Source organism: Aythya fuligula, chromosome 13, assembly GCF_009819795.1.
Source record: "Aythya fuligula isolate bAytFul2 chromosome 13, bAytFul2.pri, whole genome shotgun sequence".
In the NCBI taxonomy this organism is placed as follows: Eukaryota; Metazoa; Chordata; class Aves; order Anseriformes; family Anatidae; genus Aythya; species Aythya fuligula.
Genome location: NC_045571.1, coordinates 3,186,789 through 3,206,008, shown reverse-complemented (window position 1 = coordinate 3,206,008; position 19,220 = coordinate 3,186,789). Strand labels below are relative to the sequence as shown.

The following is a 19,220-nucleotide window of genomic DNA, read 5'->3' as shown; positions in this document are numbered from 1 at the left end:
GTTCTGCTCTGGCAAAGGGGCAAAAGAAACAGATGTGTTTGCTGCTTCGGTTGCTGCAGTTGATAACTCAACAGTAGTTTAAATTTTTGTGTTGGGTTATGAGTGCAAGTGGTTGAGGCATGTGTTGTGCTTTTTCATACCTAAAAGGGGAAAGAACAACCAGAGCAACTCCAGAAGAGAAATGTCATAAACAGGGGAGGTGGCAATATTTTAGACTACTGTAGCTGGATTCACCAACTCTCATCTGTAAGATCTCTTATGCAAGGTCTTTCTAAGTGAAATTTGTGGCAATGTGCAATAGTGTTATTTTTATGTAGATTTCACAGTTTTACAGATAAGTATAAATGTGGCAAGATGTTCCTTGTCAAACAATACTGATGCTAATGTATCTGAAGTATTTTTTGCCAGGGTCTGGATTCTGCTTTCTGCTATATATAGTCTAAAAAGGATATAACTGCATTTAATGTAGCTGGGATTATTTTAAGAGCAGAATTTAGTAGACAATTGATACCGATTTTTTAGAAACAGACCCTAAATCTGTAACACTTGTTTACAGTGTTTATCTCCTAGGTTTTATGTAGAGAGTTGGCTGACAATATGGGACACTCCCAGTAAATCCTCACAAGTTTAAATTCCCTCTATCATGAATAAAGTAGTAGGCAACATTTTTTAATAGTTCTGTGTGTTTGAAATATTTTTCATAAGCACTTACTTGTCATAAAATTCAAGAATAACCCTGAAAACCACAGTGGTTCTCTCCATGCCCTTGTGCAACTGAAGTTAGTATTATTCCTAAGATCAGCCTACAGAGCTGTTCTCATCATTAAACGTACAATTAGTGCCAAATTTTTAGTGCTACTCCTAGCTTCCTGGTAAAAGTTCTTGCATTTGCCTCTTTGCTCTTTTCTAGGTACCGTAGTGAGAAGATGACCATGAGCTACACAGAGTACCTTGCCCATCGTCAGCATCATCACTTCCAAAATGGCATTGGGCACCCCCTTCCACCATACAACCATTATTCCTGACACTGAGCCGCATGACCAGTCACTGGACCTCTCTGCAGACCTCTTCCCAGGAGACCCTGCCCCTTCTTGGTCTAGCTATCTCTATTACTGTACCATTTTATGATGATAGTTTCCGTTGCCATTTTGAGGCTTCTCCTTAGCGCGTTAAGCTCATCATGGCAACGGGAGGAAAAACTGCGTTATTACAAAGATCCCATACTTTTTTATTATTGAGTCACTGCAGATTTTTTTGCAGCATATATAGCCCTTGTGTTTTTTATGAAATTTTAAATTTCTACTTCATTAACATTGAATTATATCAATCAAGGCTTTCTGTGACTGTGGATGGAAGGAAGAGTTTAAGGATTACAGTTAGGGATTCTTTGCTCAGAAAAAAGGCATTCATGGCTTTTTCATTAATAGTTCTGACAGGGAATGAAACATATCAGATTCAGGTGTTATACTAGACAATGAATTGCATTTTTATAACCTTCTTAATAATATTCTGTGAACAGTATCTCACCCCTGCAGGAAAGATTTCATGTAGCTATATACATGATCTTCAGATCCAGCACATACAGCCAGAATTTGAAGGCTGATATCCAAAATGCTTTTTTTGGATGTAGAGAAGCAATGAAATGTACAATAAGTGAAGTTCATATTACAGCATTTTCAGAATCAAGTGGTCTAATTGATAGGACATGACATAATCCAGTAGGATACCAGATAGGTTTATCTCCTGTTCTGTGCTGGAAGCTGAGGGAAGGCAGCCTTGCCAAGCCTGGTCATAGTAATGCATTTGTAATGAGATGATGCCTTTCTGATGATCTCAAATTAGGAGTCACATTTGTTTTTAAAAGCAGATTGGTGAGTAGCAGATGTCATATTAGGAAGAAAATTGATTTAGATTTTAGTGCCTTTGACTATGACATTACTATATACTTGCATATACAATTCATAGAAAAAAATATAGCAAATGCGCCAGACATTGTAGCAAACTATATTGAGTTCTCTGCTGCTCTGGCGTTGGGGTTTCTGGGATTATTTTTTTTTAAAGTGAGGTATTTTTCTTTCTCTTTTTGTTAGCTTATTCTAGAAAAGAAAAATCCCTATTTTGTTCTTTCTTGTGCTTTTGAACTTGCTGAGTTTTATCAAGTCATGAATAGTTAGGTAAAGTTAACTTGTTTAAAAAAAAAAAAAAAAAATGTTGTGAAAGAGCACAGGACAAGTATGCCATAATTTTTACATGTTTTCATCTATTACAGGAATAGTACTTGAGAGCTCTAAGTACTGTGTAATAATTCTGATACTTCTCCAAGAGGTAAAGAAAGAAAACTGATTAGAACTTTTAACAACTGTAAAAACAGGATTATTAAGAGGTACATGTGGTATAGTTGCAAGCCCAGTATATGCTAGGACCTACCTCCTTGCTTATGTGCCTGCAGAACTCCCACTAATACCTGTTGTAGGTCAGCGCATGTTTTAGGGGACAACACATCCCATCTATTATAGAAAAGACCTTCCTAATATGGGTGAGTAAACTATGGTAAGCAGAAATTCCAATTCTTTTGAATAATGAATGTTTGTAAAATATATATATAATTCAAATGGATGAATTAAGATTGAGGTAATTTTAAAAAAAAAAGTCTGACCAATTGTACAAATGTTTCAAAAAACAGTTATGGATAAATTTTGCTCATCCCTTATGTGAGGTTAACTCTGCCACTTAATTTATATGGAGGTTCTCATAGAAAGTCTTTTGTATTCCTTCATCCACAGCATCTGATGTCCAAATATTTACATTTTCAGTTGTGATGCCTTAATTTATAAGCAGAAGGCCTGAAATTTCAGGAGCCAAGAGGTGCCAGGCAGACGCTGCAGAAATTAATAGATGTTTATACAGAAGCTATTTTGGATGATACTGTTGTCTTGTTTCTACTTGGGGAGCGGTTTTAAATGGATTTGTCTTCAAGTGGAAACTGAACAAGTGGCTACCTGATAAAGTTTTTTGTTTTGTTTTGTTTTTTCCTTGCCCTTATAGGGAAACTGAGCACAAACTGAATCATTCTGCTGCAAAAAAAAAAAAAAAAAAAAGTCATCCGACCCCATCTTTATCTGTCATCTCGTTACAGCATGCTCATGCTTCTGCATGAGCTCATTGTTAGAAGTTTTTTAAAAAGATCTATTATATATAAAAATATATATGTATTGAAAGGTGCTAATCAACCTCAAGCAGGTCACGTGACTGGTCATGCGGATCTAAAATCATATCAGATTTTTTAAAAAATCTTCGATATATGCAGATGTTATACAGAATTTCTTACCAGTGTAATAATGATATACTGATGAATAAACAATCCTGCAGGTTTTTAAGGACAAGGTCAGCAATACTTCCCACCATGGCTTGGGGGGGAAAAGGATAGTTTTGTCTCCTTTTTGTATACAGCATAATGCACAATGCATTTTTGTCTATCTCTTAGTAGCTGTTGCTTAAAAATATAGTTAAAAGGGTGTTATACAAACTGTAAAGGTGTGCTTTTGAAATGAGTTAATGCCAGACCCTTCTGGACCAGAGTTTTGTATCACTAATTAAAAAAACTGTTACAAAGTCTGTGGTCAATCAGATTGTATGGTATTTTGTAGAAGAGATTGGAATAATCAGTTCATCTACAGTGTTTCTAGGGCACCTACCTCCTCAGCATGCAAGTGCTGAAAATGCTATGGATTGTTTCTGTGTAAATGTGGGCTTATTTGTACAAAATGTGCAGTTCACTGTGACATGCACTGGGACAGAATAGGTCTGTTTGCTTAAAGCTAATCAACAATTGCTTTCACAAATGTCATTCCCTCATAGTTATGTTTATTACCCTTTTAGATATATTACTGGGTTTAGATACAGATCTTTTTTTATTGTTATTTTATTTGGGGTACTTTATAAAAAGTTAAGGTACAACCAAGCAGTTAATTTCACCGTTTTTAAGTTGGAATGCTAATTTTTGGTAAGCACTAATCCATTTGCCTTATTCCATTAAAAATATTTTATTTTTTAATTCTTTTGCTTAATGTTCCTAAAAGCCCTCTTCTATAAACTAAAGTTAAAAAAAAAAAAAAAATAATGGACTTGACATGAAACTATTGCTTAGTTGTGCCTCAAGTGGCCTTCCTTCTGTCTAGACTGCCGTAGCACTGATTTTTCACCATCTCAACCCCAAATGCTGGTCACAGCAGGGGGAGGGCACATGAGAGTCCTGACCTCAGATACACTATGAAATCAAGACAGTCAAATCCGTTTTTGCACACCCTGGCGTTTGTATATGGACCTCTTTACTTGTCTTCAAATGTGCGGGTTTTTAAAATTGTTGTCTGGAGTAGGTTACATCTCTTGTGTGTGTTAGATCGAACCAAAGAAGCCTCCAGCCATGCCCAAATGCTGCTCCTAAAGCCTGCCTTCCAGTCCTTACAAAATCCCTGCAGGATTAAATGTGTTAACTTTTTTATTTTTGTACAGTTTCTAACTGATTTTTGCTAGTGATGTTAATTGAATTAAGTTTATGTGGGGAGTCTGAGTATCTCCTCCATTTAAATAAACTGGTGACTTTCCTTTTATGTTTAAAAAAAAAGAAAAAAAGAAAAAAAAAAAAAAAAAAAGGAAACCCAAAGTGTGCCTCTCAGATTTAAAGGGTTTCTGGTTACATTTATTCTTAAGACCAGCAATGATTCTTTATATACAAAGATATGTTTTCCTCGTTTTTTATTACTGTTAAATAAAAAAAAAATAAAAAATAAAAACCTCTTTCTTTGCTCTGGACCCAGTAATTGCGCTGGTACATAAACGCACTGAGAAAACAAACTTTTGTTTGAAACTTTTGTAACAACTTATGACTGTTTTTGTATATCGAAGTTGATTCTTTTCAGAATATTTGGATCTAGTTTCTAAGTTATTTTAGTGTTTTATATGTTACAAAAAAAAAATTTAATTGTTCACCAGCATCTTGAGTTATCTGTAATGCAGTGGTGACACACAATGGGCTTAGGGCTACCTGGAGTAGCTTACAAAGCCTCTCTCTTTTCCTTCCTTTCTTAGTAACTTGATTGATTACAATTATATCAGATTACCTGAACCCCCTTCCTTTATTACTAGATCCTCCTTCCTTCCACATTTAATTGCTATTAGTGTGAAGAAACTGTTGAAATGGGCATTTTAATATAAGTATGGCTTAAAAAGATAAAATGAGGAAAAAGCAAAAAAAATTATATATATAGAAGGTTATCTGTGGGTCTGTGAGATATGGCTGTGGAAAGATATTGTAGTAGTTTTAACACTATTGTTATTACCTTTTAAATCATTTACCCAATAAAATAAGGAAAAAGAATCACCATTTCTTTTTATGTTTCTCTGCTTAATTGTGCGGCTTTGTCACTTTGTTTTTCTTTTTTTATTTACGCATTCGCAGTTACTGTTAATTTTAAAGGCTAATGCTGTGTTAGGAATATTTTCCTGTGATTAATTCTGTCTTTTCATTTTGCCTGCTGTAGGAACCAGTTGGACAGGTGCAGCTTGCAGTTGTAATTCAGACGTGAGTTACTGAGTACTCCAAATTATAACTGTTTCATGTCCACTTTGGCACTTGTTACATCAAATTTTAAATACGGAATTTTGTCCAGTAAATACAGAATTATGTTTAAGATCGGGCCCCTTATTCTCTGAGAGGTGGAATTGGTTTCAAATTCTTTAAACAAAACTTGGTTGCAAAACCAGTTACACTGGTGTAACCAATACATTGCCTGCACTAGTAAAGGAACATGAGTCAATGGATTAATGCAGCAAAATGTGTATTAAAGAGTATCTTGCTATCACCTGAAATAATTTCAGTATTTTCTTCACATTACTCTCACAGGTGTGATTTGAAAGAATATCTAGGCTAGCTTTGTCATAAGGGGTTTCTTTATCTTGCATGACATAGATAGCTAATGTATAAACTGATATGTTTTACGGAAAAAAAAAAGAGTGCAGGGTTTGCAGTGATTTTTGCAGGAGTCCTGTGAAATATGAAAGATCAAGTAAGAAGTCCTGTGCCATTCCCCACAAAGTAGGGCTACTTTTAAAATTTTGGTTTGGTTGATTGTTTTGGTTTGGTTGGGTTTTCTTTCTTTTCTTTTTTTTTCTTTTTTTTAATATGAGTTATTTTGGTTGGTTGTTTTTAGCGTAAGACTATTGGTGAACCAAGGGTTCAGGCATGCTGCTTTCACTGGATCAGCTTAACTGTCAGCACCAGTTTTCAGTGCCCCTGGAGTACCTCTGACATGGCAGCAGAGCTTTCTGGGCTGTGCCTCAGTGGTTGAGGGAAGCTTGGCAAGCGTCAACATTGGTGTAGATACCCATGATATCAAGGGGATGTTTTATTTAATAAGGGCAAGGAGTGTGTTCCTGTGAAGCAACAGGCCAACAATCCAGCTGATGGCAAAACGCAGGATGACCAGATGACAGGCATGTAAAAATGACATGGAAAACTGTTTCCTGAGCCAAGTGCCTAGTGTACTGAGACACGTTTTACTGAGTTTGACTTAAAGGGAGTATGTTTTCCTCTGCAGGACAATAACTGAGACAGAGCAAGAAATTTCTAGTGTTGCCCTGGAATTCAGATCTGAATTTGGAAATCTTTTAATTAGCCTTTGGCTTATTCAGTTGTAATAGGTTACCCCCGAAAAAGTAATCTCTAGCTGTTGATGACTGATGCTTAAAGATTTTATTTTTAGAAGATAAAAATTAAAGGGATAAACCTGCTTGAGTAAATAGCTTCCATTGTGGTTTTAGTATTTTACAGATTTTGTATCATTAAATCAACCTGAAACTCACAGTTCATTGAGATGTCCAGCTAGTTAACTTCCTTACCAAAAGTTTCCTTCAGCCAGCGATGGAGCTAACACAGTACAAAAAACAAACTAGCAAAATAATGCTGAGTATTGGGGATGTTTCAGAAGTGGTTATTTGCTTGTTCTTACATATATATTGATATTAAACAATGAAAAGCTGACTTACAATTAGAGTTGTTGAGTGCTGTAGAGGATAATTAGCAGTGCCTGAAAAGGAAATGGCTTAGTTAGTTCATTTCAGGTTTTCAGAATGTACTTTACACTAAATTTCTACTTAAGCTGCTTTAAAGACTTATGCGTAAGGACTTACCAGTCTTTCAAGAGAATTTAAGCTGGGGAATTGGTTCTGTTCTCCAACTAGGTGAAAACTTAAAACATCTAAAAAGCATATATAGTAAACTCAAGTGGGCATATCCAGTATTCTTTCATGAGGAAATTTACATAATGATCTAACTGGTTGTCTGAGACTGTACTGGGTCACAATGTTTATTGCAGTGTACTTAAAAGTCCCTTTTATTACGGCCAGAAACATTTCAGGAGTGCATTAATGATGGAACTTCTTTGCCATCGCTTATGGTGCGAGACTGGCCAGAATGCTACTGTAATTAATGTACTTAAAAATTTGAGCTGAACATTTCTGTACTTTTTCTGTATTCCTCTCCTGAAGTGACTTAGAATTGAACAGGAAATTAAAAAACTCTCCACAACTGTGGTAAAGAAATTTGAAAGAAGAGTAGAAGACATCATAATACTGTTTCCAGAGCTTTTTTACTTTTTTTTTTTTTTTTTTTCTTAAACCCATGGGACATGGACAAAGAATATATGAATAGCAACTAAAGGATTTATGTCCTGCAGTGAGGTCTGCCAGTAAACTCAGGCTTGGCTTGTGTTGATTGCTAGAATAACAGGCACAGGTCATACTCCAATGTTTAAAATAAACTCTGGTAATCATTGTTCTCACTTAAAGGAACTGCTACCTGCAAGGTAAGCTACCTCTAGCAGTACAGATTGCTTAAAACAGGAGAGTCTGTATTCTTATCTGATTTGATGCATCTCTCTATGACTAACTGCTAATATTACGAGCAGAAGTGGAACATCAATTTCAGTTTTCTTACTTAGTTTCAGAAAATAATGAGCAAGACAGACTCAGTGCCTAGCATGATTACAATGATGACAAAACTGTACAGTACTGTTAAAATGCATTTATTTGTTTTAATTCAAAGGTTTAACAACTATTTGCCCAGTGAGCTGGACTTAGGGTACAACAACAAAAAAAATCATCAGACCAAAATACAAAAACAAGTTCACAAATTACCCCTTATTTGTAAATGTTACCTCATTACCAAGTTTTAGCACATTAAAAAGTTACAAAATTTATAACACTCTTACAAATTATTCAGAACTAACAGCATACATGGAAGTTGAGCCTCTCCACATCCATCCTTGCCCTTGCCATTCCATTCGGTGCCTGGGTAACAGCACACTTGAACTAGAGGGTTGGGTAAGAGGAACTGCAAGTTTCCAGAGACTGCTTTGTACATCAGTCCAGTACCTGAGCAATTCCAGCTCCCTGGCACAGTTTGGCTGGCAAGAGTGGTGTGGGTATGCTTACCGTTCTGCTTGCTGCATCCTCTGCAGCATTGAGATAATGACTCAGTAAATGCAGGAATAATTTAAAAAAAAAAAAAAAAGTACAAAATTGACCCTGCAGAAAAATAACATCATTTTAAAAACAGCTTGGCTTTACTAAATTACTAAAAGCTGCAATACAGATATACAACAATAGCATCTTGAGCATGAGGTCACAAGAATGAACAGATTTGTTATGTATCTTGTCACTGTAGAAATGAAAACATTAACATTGACCTGTCTGCCTGTAGAAGCCTTCCAGCTACTAACAGAAGGGCTGACATATGCCCACCTTTTTTATTTTTTTTTTCCTTTTTAGAGCTTTTAATTCCTAAGAATCCACCACGTGGATCACACGACAAGTGATAGGATGCAAAAAGGAAATGGTCTCATTATGCACCAGAGGAGGTTTAGATTGGACATGAGAAAGAATTTCTTCATGAAGAGGGTGATCGAGCATTGGACTGGGCTGCCCAGGAATGTAGTGGAGTCCCAATCCCTGGAGATATTCAAGAGACGCGTAGACATGGCAATAAGGGACATGGTTTAGTGGTAGGACTCCGTAAGTCAAGCTGATGGTTGGACTTGACAATCTTCGAGGTCTTTTGCAGCCCAAATCATTCTATGACTTGCAACAGCAAGAAAAACATCATCATCTATGGTTGCCATTAGGTATAGATGCATAGGAAACACATGCCTGTAGTTTAGATGCAAGAATTAGGATCTAAGAGTAAAATACAGTACTTGAACAGTTGCAAGTAGCCATTTCTGAAAGGAAAATACCATTAGGCTTTACAAAATATTATCAAATATACAGAAATATCAAAACCCTGATTGTGGCCAGAGACCGAGGGGTAGATCTACAATGAGGTACTGTATAAAATAAAGGTATGCAAATAAACTGACTTTTTGAGTCTCCCAGCTTCAGCAATGTAGCTATACTTTAAGCACAAAGGACTTGAGAAATGCTGCTTGTAATTAAAGCCCACAAGAAGCTGAACCAAACCCCAAGTATGGGTGTTGTGGTCACAGACAGGGGTTCTCATTAATTTTTAAGTATGATCAAGAACTGGTAGTTTTCACCCTTCAAAAAGAAAACAAGATGCAAATTCTTTGGTGCTTAAAGAGAAGGAAGTTACATAAAACAGATACAGCTCAAATACTGCCTACAGTGTCTGAATCCTTCAAAAAAAAAAAAAAAAGAAAAAAAAAAAAGAAAAAAAGATGCTGCATATGTCCTAGACAGCTAAAGCCTTGGCACAATTGCTGACACAATAATCTCAGTATTCACAGGCTATCACCTGAAGTTATGATGGATTCAGAATGTGTAGTTGCTCATTTTTATGCTTTGGAGTGCTGCATAAACAATCTGATCCGTAAACAATTTTACTGTAGTTACTAGTGCTTCATTGATGTCTACACCTGGAAGGAAGTTTAGACTGTCACTTGTTGGCAGAAAGGATAGTCATTCTCATTGCTCCTTGTTTCTTTTGTTTGGAGTGTCCGTGTACTAAAAATTGGAATAGAAAGCTCTGTTCAGACAGCTGAACACATAACTTAGATGAAATGAAGCACCACACAAGAATTTTTTCTGGTATTGTACATGACTTGCTCATGGTCAGCGAATCAAGCCATTTCAGGGTGAGGTTTTGTAACGAAGCCTAAGCACTTCTAAAATACAGGCCCCTACTGAAAGGAACAGTCTGTCGGGCTATATGGGCAGCCTCTGGCTGTGCACCATATGTGCCCCTAGTATCTTCATAACTGGTAGCACTGAGATAAAAGACTCCAGAACATCTGACTAGGGAGAGCCAGGACTACCCTTCTGCTCACACATCGCACTGCTCCAGTGTAAAACCTCATAACCAGGTAGTGGGCAACAGCTTGAATTTCCTTTGACATAGATTGTGTCCATGATGCCACAGAAGAGAATGCTGATTAGCTTTTAAGAATAGCAACATAGTTTCACTCTTTAATTTCCAACATAAAAGCAACCAGAGAAATCACCTGTACAGCATAACTGCCCATAAAATAAACTACTAGGGGAAAATAAAATCTGGCAGGGAAGAAAACAGATATTCCTACATGGAGGTTAAGTGTTCTGCTTTCCTGTTCAAACTAATATCCTACATACTGAACAAGCTCTGTAAGATGCATCTTCCAAACAGCTACCCGAGACAGCTGGGGAGTAAGGGATGTGAAGTTCATTCCTTTTCTGCCCTGTTCTTCTCCATACGTGAAGCTCACGTCTCAGCTGTGCTGACATAGCTTGCTGGGGAACCATCCCATAAATGAAACTGAAATACCACGTTTAAAAATAACCTTCAGAAAGGGGCAGGGGGAACAATAACTTGGCCAACTTCATCAGTAGAAGACATCAAGCGAAAAAGTCAATACAGCTTACCCTCACAAAGAGGTGCTGACTGCTGCCCTCCCTCATGATCCCAGTGGCACCAGTCTTCTGACCCTCAGAACAGCCTTACTGAGGGTAGTGGTTTAGCTCTCTACTTCTTTGCTAAATTACCACATTCAATTAGCCATTTTAGCAACTTCAGCAGTTTAGACCCCAAAACCTGCACCGGTGAGGTGTGGAAAGGGAATACGAGTTTCCCTTTGGCTGTGATGAACTGTTCTGGCAGCTGTTGTGAAGTTGTGCCCAGAATGGTGAGAAGACCGGGAGGCCCAGCACCAGACAGAAACCAAACGGCCCTAGGGACTTTCCCGTAGTGGTGGCTGTACTTGAAGTCACCACTCCTGCTCTTCAATTTTAAGTCAGTCAGAAGGGCTTTGCATTCCAAGAAAAGAGCTTGCACTGAGACACCTGAGCTTATGTAAATGCTTCTGCAGTCTTAATTGACCAGAGGCAGTCACTGGTGAGAAAGAGGAGCTGTTTTATACCTGGTTAGAATGAATGCCCTGAAGCACAGGACTGCAGAAGATAGGAAATACTGGCATTTTTTTAGGGGGGGAAGGAGAGGGAGGAGAAGGCGTTACTCTCATTTTTTTTTTTTTTTCCAGTAGCTTGAATATTCTATTCTGAAGAAAAAAAAATAAACAGGATTCTTCAAAAAATAGTGATTAAGTAAATTATAATGCTAGTGTTTGCAAAATTTGGCAAAATCATCCCACTGTTACACCAAACATTCTTTCTAAAGCAGACTAGATCCAACCCAAGGCATTTTGCCAAATTAGCAATAAACAAACCAAGATACAGTTGACTAACTGTGGGGAGGGCAGAAACACTACATTTAGCTGTTCATAGGAGATGAAGTACATTAATAGAGAGCATGCATTAACATCCAGCAGTGCCCATCTTAGCATCTCCCAGCAACATCCTGTATTTCATCAACTTCAGATGCAGTTCTGACTCTTGAAGTACTTCAGCAGCTAATTAAGTGGTCTTCCACAGATGGGTTCAAGCCTTCAGTACCAATGCATTTTTTCTTTAGGCCCCGCACTCCACAACTACTTAGGCAACATATGCCCAGCTTCACTGAGGCAGTAGTGGGATGCTCAGTGAAGTTCAGTACCTACTTAGACATTTGCAGAATCAACAATTGCTAGTGAACTCTGTGATACTTCTTAGTATCAGGTACTTTGTCTTCTCAACCTGCACACTGAGTAAGGGCACATGGAGTAGTGTAGTCTATAACAGGGACAAGCTATCCATGCTTGACGGATAGTTTAGATTGTTCTCATGTTCTCAGGTTGTGATAGTACAGGATATTTAGTTTATAGGCATGGAAGAAAGCCAGAAGCGAGTTTGCAAATTTAAATGTAGAACAAAGTACATCTAACTGGGATCTACTTTTTTTTTTTTTTTTTAAATAAAACCATGTGGAGTGAAAAATATTTGGAGAAGCCATTTGTTCCCTTCTCCAATGAAAACTTATCTTACAAAAAAGAAAAAGTCAACCACTTATCATTCTTACTTTTCTTCTTGAGGTATAAATGACTGTACCTTCACATCAGAGTATGTATTCGGGTGATCCATCCAGAGGAGGTATGATGGTTTTGTTTTTATCTTACAAGTCACAGCTACCACAATACAATGCAAATAATCTATAAATGGCAACAAACTTCTGTACAACAAAATTCCTGCAGCCCTGAAATGCTGCACAACAATAGGCTTGCAATTAGCTATCTGGAGGCACACAGTAGAGCCCTCCCAGCTTCCTGCCCAGCAGTTTCTCCCCTTAGCCAGTTTACTATTTATAATTCTGTCTACCTACATCCTGTTCTACTCCAAAACACAGGTTGACAAGAAAATTTAGTCATACTAGTAAACTGGAACACAGCTTTTTCAGTCCTGTGCTAACGTGACATTCCTTTTTGTACCTATATTTTAAAAAGTGTACAGAATGTATTAGAGTCAAAGAGAAAGAAAGTTTCATTTTGTTTCCTCATTAACCACTCTATTAAGGATCAGGGTAGAACACAGAGGAGGAATGTTTCAATATACTGCAAGTTAAAAAAAAGAAAAAGAAAACTGTTTACATTGGACTCTGTATTCCCAGTCTCTCTCCAATCTAAACTAAGTGCCAAAGAAAACATTTTGTTTAAAGGCAGGTCAGAGCAGTGGATGAAATATCTATTGTAGCTTACACGTAATGTGGGCTTTTGAAATTATTTCAATATGTTCTTCCAATCCATCAAGAAGCATCTCCAAAGGATCAAGATCTGATGGGACCTCGGCAGACAGATACTTACCCCCAGCAGCTTAAGAAACGAAGTAGTCAGATAAAAAAAAATCATGATTTTTGAAAGAATTATTGTTCCCCAATATTTTCAACCAGCTTAACGAAAATACAGTAGAACCTCACTGTTTTGCACCTATGACTGGGAGATCACATGTACATCATTCCACTATGACCATTTTGCAACATTTAAGTGCTAAGAGTTAAGCCAGGATGATGCACTTCAAGCTGTGTTCTGTTCACATCAGTGGAGAGTTGTAATTCAGCTTTCCTTCCTATTCTGTGATTATAACTGTACTCATGTTTAGAGGAAAAGAAGTCAAAATGAGGTAGCACTGCCACTCTCTTTGCTGGAATGTGGACAGATCCTGGCCTAATTTTAAAGGGTGGATTAGCAAGATGATTCTACTGTAATCTGCACAAAATGTATAAAACACGAACCTTTCCCAGAATAAGGCCACTAATTTTGCCATTGGCAATAGGCAGTGAGAAACAGCAGTTAAAAGAAGAACCCTCAATTGATAACAGAGGTGTTTTTGAGGCAATAAACTGTGGGGAGAAATATAAACACACAGTCTTCTCATCCCTCCTCTTTGTTTTCCAGTATGAATACAGGTGTCTCTGCTTCCTGTATGTGCTACTCCATGGGGAGAAATTTCAGTCTATTTTCTTAGCGGGGAGTCTAAGTAAGTCCACGCTACATTTAAAGATGGGGACAGCACTGTAAAACAGCAGGATTACAAGCTTCCCATGAGTCATAGTCATGACTGTCTGATGTCCAGATGCCCAGATTCGATACCAGCGCCCATAAAAAGGATCTGAGATGGCTGGGCATAACATGTTGTTCAAATTCACTTCTGTAACCTAGGGAAAGGGACAACAGATTTATAAATTAACAATATTTTGTGTTGCATTGATTCAGACACTGAAAAGGGTAATTTACCATAATGATCAAAATTGCTTAGATGACAATCCTTTGTTCAACACAAGCAGTGCAGCTTTCATAAGCAAAGCAGATCTGAATTCAGCTGTGCATTTAATAGATGGATTTATGCAGGTACATAGTTGATTTATGAGAGGCTTTGCCAATACTTGTGAGATATGAGATACAAGTGTCCATTAGAACATGCAATTAAAAATCTGCACACAAGTCTTAACCGTGCCTATATATCTGGACACCTGGAAAAACTAGTCAGTGTTTCTACTTTCAAAGTACTTGTAAACTATCCATTTATTAACCTGTGTTTACTTACCAAACCCAGAATTTGCAAGATGCTAAAATGATATACAAACATAAACCCAGTAGATAAAAGAGCCCACCAGAAATTGGAGAGTGGTTCTGGAGTGTAGATACCTTAAAAAGAAAGGAATACATTAGTATTCAGTTAGTATTCGGCTGAATTGCTGTGTCCATCAAACACTCATGAATAATCCTCTCTTTTCTCCTCTGTGGATGCTAGGACATCTGGCTTTAGCTGATAACTTACTGAATACCATTATAATAATTAATATTGGAGTGCCTTCTTTCTTACCTGGAGCATCCTGATCATTTTCTTCCCTCCTCCTGGTACAGCATTAAAACATACATTGTATTACCTCATTAAAGCCTGCCTATTTTGCCTTCTACCACAGAAATAACATACTCTAAAATACAGTAATGGTATACAAGGAAGTTTTCAAAAATCACATTATTCGTACTTAAACACCTGCTTCTTATGGGGGCTATGACTTAAGCATGCCCAGAACTAACGCAGGCAGCAGCAGTTAATGTGCAGTGCTGTATTACAGCACAAACTGCCATGTCCTATTTTATAGTTGTTCAACAACTATTAAAAAATAACTTGTGCCAATAATGCATAGGAACAGAAAAGCTATATAAAGCAGTCAAGCCATTAATGCCAGGCTGCTTTTAAGTGAAAACTGCTGTGGATATATTTTCAGATCTACCCCGAAAACACTTTCATAACCGGGTATCACAGACACTGTAAAATACTTTTCCCCCTCAAATGAAGTAGCAAATACCACATTTTTCCTGGGCTCATGATTCTCTCAACTCCTTAAATGAGATTTTGTCAACTTAGTGATAAAACAACATCTCACATGATCTAAAGTGGACCAAAGAAGTCAGATCTAATAAAAGTATCCTTAGATACCAGACAATTTTTGGAATTAAATATTCCAACATTGCATGTTGATAACAAAAACAGCGTACAGAGTTGTCAGGCACTTATTAGCTGACACGAAATCTTCAGTTTAAGACTGGGAAAATACTACTTTCTGTAAGACTTTAATAACCTAGGGATGCAAAAGAAAGATATGCATACTGTCACACCACTCAACTGCTACAAAAAGTTGTTGTGTTTCAGACAATTAATACACCATTTTTATCTACCTTTGCACTCCCTGACCCATTAGATGTTATTAAACATTGGAATGAATAACCAGTACTCAAAGGATAGCTTACAGCACAGGGTGCAATATTCATATTAGCCTTTGCTAGCTTGCACATTCAGTAATTACCAGGAAGATTTAACAGATTTCGGCATATGCTGTACAACACTACTGGGAACTCAAATTTAACTACACATACATAGCTAGCTATGACAGTACTCACCAGACGAAAGCTGGTACGAGTGTGCCTATGTATACTATTTTACATAGATAAAGGCAAATAACTGCTGTTATCTGCTTTACCACACCACTGTATAGGGGTGCATGCTGTCTCAGTTTCATAATCCCTAGAGGATTGCTTTCTCAATCCCCGCTGTGCTTTTAAAATTCTCTGCGCAGTTTTCTTCCACAGTATACACATCATGCCAATCTAGATTGATTTTGCAGCAGCTACTTGTAGTAATATAATTTAAGTAGAATTTTCTCAAAGTTGCAATATTCTTACCAAAATTACCTATACTTTACATTCTAAAACTATGTGTGTATTCGTTGTCCACTCAATGTAACATAGCTTCTCTGTTGCTAGTCGACAGAGTGAGGAGTTGATAGTATGCTTGACTGACAGCAGCACATATGACCCCATATATCACTCACTGTGACTTCAATGAGCAGTAGTATCAGTGTAATTATCCAAAATACAGCTGCACACTGTAAGCAAACTGTTACTAGGTGCTACCAAGACAAACAGGAGCAGGGAAGCTACTTTGAAAGCATAAGGCAGCTTATAAGATTTCTTATCAAGTGGGTGCGTGAAGGTCAGAGGCAGTGTCTGAACTATAAGCAAAATCCCAAGGTACGAGACTACATGAGTAACCTTAAGTGGAGTCCTCCTGCAGTTAAAAACAGAAAACTCACACCAGTCTACTTAGAGCACGCTTGCTATGTATGTCAGAAGTGCTGGTATCCTATTTAGAAACCAGTACAGGAGGCTTCACTTAAATAAATAGCGAGGTTCATTTAACTCCCCTGCCTGAAAACACGAGTAGGATGGCAGGTACGCGATACTACCTTGCAAATAGTTTTTCATTGTAGACAGCAAGAGAAGAAGCAATTAGCCTTGGTGTTGCAGTTTAGGAGACCATAGCTCTATTTTTGGCTCTCCCACCAATTTTGAGTGACCTGCTCAAGCTATGATTTCTTCGTACTACCTCCCCAGCTGCAGGATAAAGAAAACATACTTTGACTTGCAAAGTGGTTTTTTTGTTGCTTATGCAGACTTATGGGCATGTTTAGCCTAGATGCAAAACATGAGATAAAATTTAAATAAGGTATAGAAGAAGAATAGTTCAGTTGGAAGCAGCCTACATAGATCATCAAGTCCACCTGCCTGATCATTTCAGGACTAAACAAAAGTTAAAGCATATTTACTGAGGGCATCATTCAGGTGCTTCTTGAACATGGACAGACATGGGGCATCTAAAACAGCTCCCAGAAACTGGCAGAGTAGTGCTATATCATATTCAGTTTCACATGAACTTGCCTAGTTGGCAGCTGCTTACGTTATAACAGAAGTTTCTGTAAAGCCTGAGAACAGATCCTAAAGAAGTAAACACTCAGAAAAACTATAATAGACCTCGATATTGGGAACGATTTGGGAGGCCTACAGTGCAGGCAGTGTAAACACTGAAATAGACAAGTGAGCCCAACTATGAAACAGGATTGGTGGGAGAATACAGTCATTAAAAGACCCAAGTATTAGTCTTTTAAGTAAAATTGCACAAGATTACAAAATGGATCAGTGACATAGTTTGGCTTTGAAACGCAGCTTCTTGTGGCCAGCTCCAATCTAGTGAGGGAATCATGTTTCAGAAGTCACTTAGGAGAGCTGTTCAGGTTCCTACAGCTGTGAATTTCACACTGCTACATCCTCTCTTTGTTCCAAGACTTAAAAGAAGAAAGACATGGTGACTCTCACCCACTACAGACTCTCAATCTATATAAGAGAAAATTTCCTCCTTGCTAGACTTTGCAATCCTGAGAACGATAGTGTGATTTTCAGCAGTATCTTTATCTGGACATCAAGGGACAAAAAGGAAACAATGACCTCCACAGAAAAGCATTTCAGAGAGCTTTGGATTCCCAAGTGTATTTGGGGGAACTAATTTTAAATTCATACCTGGGATATTTTCTGTACATTTGTCACTGAGTAAATAATCACTATAGATTTTATTACTGTACTGTCCTGCTATTCAACAGATGCCTGCTTAACAGAGCAGTGTGATCTATTTTCTATAGTACACAGTCTGCTAACAAAAACATACAAACAGGAAAATTGAGATCCAGCTGAGTGGCTGTTTGAATGGCCTGTGTTGTCTTTGGCAAAAGCTATCTGCTGCTTACACGAGAAATCAATTTCAATATGTGGCAGTGAGTTTCACTATCTCTCTATCCACAAAGGATCACAGGCAGTTCTTATACGTTAAGCACTTTCAAAAATTTAATCCAGCTGCCAGTCTGGCACTAATCTCATTCTCGAAAACGCTCATGCCCCAGATAGTTGAGACTGTTTCAAATCAGGGTCATCCAAGTAGGCTGTATGTTTGTTCCTGTGTTGAAATAGCATGGCAGTGCATCTTTCAGTTTAGATTAAACTTCATTATTTCAGTAGCACTGATAGGAAGGACTTCATATAGGTTGAGGGCCTTGGGATTTTTCATCTGCTTCTGCAGCAAGCAGTTGCGTGACCTTGAACAAGCTATGTAGTTAATTTTGCCATTAACAAAATGGAAGCGTGGCTTGAATAATCTAAAGATCAACACAGAGACTCAATTTATTTTATATTGGTTTCCATCTTCCCCTGCAAAGTCTTGTGTTAGTTGCAGCGTTATAAATGTCTAGTGTCTTAGGAATTACTGATATTTATTTAAAGTTATCAAATAATAGGATCATAAAAATTTGAATGCAATTTACTAGAAAGGAAAACAGAATGCAGTACAGTTATTCCTGCTTGAATTGGAGAATTAGAACCTAAATACAGTATATTTTTTTAATTTGATAGGGTTTAAAAATAATCCCTCTTTCCTAATTAATGTCTTGCTTTATTTGCTACTATATTTAATAGAGATGTTTCAGTTTTCCAGCCCCAAACATTCTCCTTTAGTAGTCTCCTAACTAGAGCTATACATACTTGATCCAAAACTCTGAGCAACTGTTGCAATTCCTTCAAGTTGTAAAAAGGCGAGGGCAAACTTAATTCCATTTTATTTCCCTTAATCAAGGGGTTAATTTCAATAGCGTATTTTGATCTATTGAGCTAGCCTAAAGAACAAACTTCCTTTCCAGGGGGAGAACAGAAAAACTGTTCTCCAGAGGATGAGCTAGTTATCACCTGAAATCTGCAATTTCCCCTACAGTTGTTCTGAATTTATGGGCAGATTTCAAAATACAACCTTATACCAGGAGATTTTTATTTCCCAACCGTCAGCTACTCTTGTCAAAATCACCTTGGACAGGAGATCTTGTATTACCTGCTCCTGTCAGGAGTGACTTTTGATAGGCCATAAAGAAGACTCTTCCTTTTCCTTCACATTGTTAGTCATTCTTCCATATACTCGTAAAAATAAAA

The 19,220-nt window shown here is 37.5% G+C and overlaps 2 protein-coding genes across 3 annotated transcripts in view; one reads left to right on the top strand and one right to left on the bottom strand.

Moving 5' to 3' along the window:
• AMMECR1 (AMMECR nuclear protein 1) overlaps positions 1-2,064 on the top strand; it is a 105,683-nt gene extending 103,619 nt beyond the window's left edge. For both annotated transcript variants that reach the window (XM_032196009.1, XM_032196010.1), the window contains exon 7: positions 911-2,064. In XM_032196009.1, the coding sequence (XP_032051900.1) occupies positions 911-1,025 (115 nt within the window). In that variant the 3' untranslated portion in view covers positions 1,026-2,064. The remainder of the gene's footprint in view (positions 1-910) is intronic.
• A 9,453-nt stretch (positions 2,065-11,517) lies between these two features.
• Positions 11,518-19,220, bottom strand: part of TMEM164 (transmembrane protein 164) — a 42,533-nt gene continuing 34,830 nt past the window's right edge. The window contains exons 5-6 of the mRNA XM_032196012.1: positions 14,458-14,558; positions 11,518-14,068 (exon numbers count right to left, since the gene is read on the bottom strand). Of these exons, the coding sequence (XP_032051903.1) occupies positions 13,862-14,068; positions 14,458-14,558 (308 nt within the window). The 3' untranslated portion in view covers positions 11,518-13,861. The remainder of the gene's footprint in view (positions 14,069-14,457; positions 14,559-19,220) is intronic.